At 42.9% G+C, this 2,603-nt stretch overlaps 1 protein-coding gene across 1 annotated transcript; it reads right to left on the minus strand.

Annotated features, from left to right (window-relative positions):
- Nucleotides 1-816: 816 nt before the first annotated feature.
- LOC104953160 (signal peptide peptidase-like 2A) lies at nt 817-2,234 on the minus strand. The gene is made up of 4 exons (XM_010780085.1): nt 2,106-2,234; nt 1,821-1,954; nt 1,047-1,195; nt 817-953 (listed from the first exon to the last, which is right to left on the minus strand). The coding sequence occupies exons 1-4, from the start codon at nt 2,217-2,219 to the stop codon at nt 832-834; spliced, it is 519 nt and encodes a 172-aa protein (XP_010778387.1). The 5' UTR covers nt 2,220-2,234; the 3' UTR covers nt 817-831.
- Between the last annotated feature and the right edge of the window lie 369 nt (nt 2,235-2,603).

Consider the following 2,603-nt stretch of genomic DNA (forward strand, 5'->3'; position numbering starts at 1 on the left):
TCCCTATGAAGAGCCAACCTTCAATTTAGAAAATTCCCAGTTTATTCCCATAAATTCCCGTTTATTCCCGTTAATTCCCGTTAATTAAAGTTTCCATCTTTGAAAATTCCCGGAATTTTGCAACCCTGTTCACACCAAACATTCATCAAAGAACTAGTTGCGATTGAGCCGATTGTTGTGCCACCTCACGTTACATCCATCTTGGCCAAAAACTCACATTTGAACCAAATTTGAACACAACAAAAACCACAGTAAACAGCCAACCTCATTCTGCCACTGCATGAGAGAAATTAACTCTCCATGACAACAGGGGGCTGTAGTCTATATTTGTCATTCGAAAATAGAATCCGAAAAACTGAGACAGTTGAATTGCCCCTTAAGCCCCGCCCCCAAGCTCCCACTCTCAGATGCGCGTTCATAATGCAGAGGAAAATAACTCTCAGAATAACGTTATTAGCACATTTTACAGCTTGAGGACCGAATGTTTTTAATAAGGGCTATACAAATGTTCACACCGGGTAGTTTATTTGGTTAAAAAATAATTATCCAACGATTTACAGACGTCTCTTTCCCAATGTTAGTCAATGGGAAAAAGTATTTCCGGGCCCAGGAACATCACTGACTTGCAGTACTGCCGTTTGGACACAACGAATATTTTCCTCAGAGTCCGGCGCACTTCCTGGGGGCTTGGGGTTTCATCCCTCCCAATTCTATTCTATGAGAAAAATCCTGAAACCATGCAGGACTTGACTATGTATTAACTATTAGTTGTGGACACCTCATGTGTGTTTTTCTGTGTGTGATTGCAAATGCTGTTTTTTTTTTTTTTTTTTAATGGAAAGAGTGATGATCATACCTCCCAGTGCCACAACCAACTAAATCCAACACTGCATCGAAACAGCTGAAGAGGGCAGAGGCAGACGCCAGGCAGAAAATGACGATGATGACGTAAACTGGGGAAAAAGGAAACACACATCACGTAAACTCCAGATATTATTACTCCCACAGAGCACAACAAGAGATGTTCTTTTCCCCCTGCCACTCACCAAGCACGCTGTAGAAGAAGTACATGAGCACCAGCATCCCACACATCAAGGCGACAAAGAAGACCACTTTGAGAGGAGAGTAGAGGAAAAGCTCTCCGCTGTCTGCCTTGCTCTCTCCCCCTCCTCCTGACACACCGTTCAGCCGGTCTCTGTCACACACAGGAAAGAAAACGTTTGGTTTTTGTTTAAAAAACTAGTACTAAGGTACAATCCAATACACAGGGGGTCGAACATAAAATTGTTAGCAATCAGATATGATAGCTCTACTTTAAGAAAGCATGTTTTGACCCCTGCCGTGTCTCGTTTTTAGTTCGAAGTGAATTCACCTGACTCTCTGCAGGGGGGGTCATCATTAGTGTAACCTGGGGGTCTCGGCGTGTTAATAGGTAATTTAAGCCTTTTGCTGGCTGTCTGTCTGTCTGTCTTTCTCTGCAGCTGTCTTTCCTTTCCTGCTACAGGTGGATTATTATGCTGATTTATTCTTATGCCTTGTTTTGCACTTTACAACACCTACACTCACACATACATCACTCATGAACATTGACACCACTGATTATACTGACATCAACACCCCATTTATTGAGAATCCTTTATTGGCACTTTAATTTAGCTGAATAACATTTTCTTTTTGTTAAGAGTATGTGCCGTTAGTGCTGGCCTAAGAGCAGTCGTATAACACCACATAGTAACAATTTAGCAATTGTGTAATCCTCCAAAATGTGTTGAGTTTGATTTAATAAAAAATGTTTAGATACTGCTCTGTATCCGTCTTACCTCTCACATGTCCCGCTCCAGTATCCACCCAAGGCGATGGTGACGATGGCAATGATTAGCATGACCGCAATGCTTGCATCGATCTTTGAGTTTGGAGGAGCATAAAGCTGCGCCTGCATCCCATCACCAAACACCTGAAAAAAAACAAATCACCACACACACAAAGAATAAACGTTTAAAGGGAAACTGTGCATCCAACTCGACCTTCTGTATCAACTGAGCCTTTTTAAAAGGGGTGGTAACATGACCAGATTCAATGGCAGCGGAAAATAAAGGCTTTCTCACCTGCTGTGCTTCGAGGAAGTCCCTGTACCTCATGAGAGCCAGAGGAATATGGACCTTTGCATACTCAGAGTCATTGGCTGTTGGAGTGGTCTGTAAAGGGAGAAGCATTACCATGTGTGGGGGAAACTTCTGAAGCAATTGGAAACAGGACTCAGAGAGACACGAGGAGGGCTGGAGCTTTGATGGCAAACACTGACGGTTTATTCTGAGCTTCGGCCGGAGAATTCACAAGACATGTCACGAGCCACGAGTTGACCACACGGTTGAGATGCCAAATCAATTCTGAGGGTTCTCCTCTCTGGTAGGAGGTTTTAACTAGTTTGCTGAGGGCAATCAACATTCTTCAATAGAGAGACTAAACAGCTGAAGACACTGAATCACTTTAGTTGTCGCTTATGGCTTAAAGCAGGGGTGTCAAACTCAATTTCATCCGGGCCACATCAGCATTATGGTTGCACTCAAAGGGCCGGTTGTAATTTACATAAATATACATATGTA

The sequence above is a fragment of the Notothenia coriiceps genome, unplaced genomic scaffold (genome assembly GCF_000735185.1).
Source record: "Notothenia coriiceps isolate Sejong01 unplaced genomic scaffold, NC01 NC01_scaffold00021196, whole genome shotgun sequence".
Lineage (NCBI taxonomy): Eukaryota > Metazoa > Chordata > Actinopteri > Perciformes > Nototheniidae > Notothenia > Notothenia coriiceps.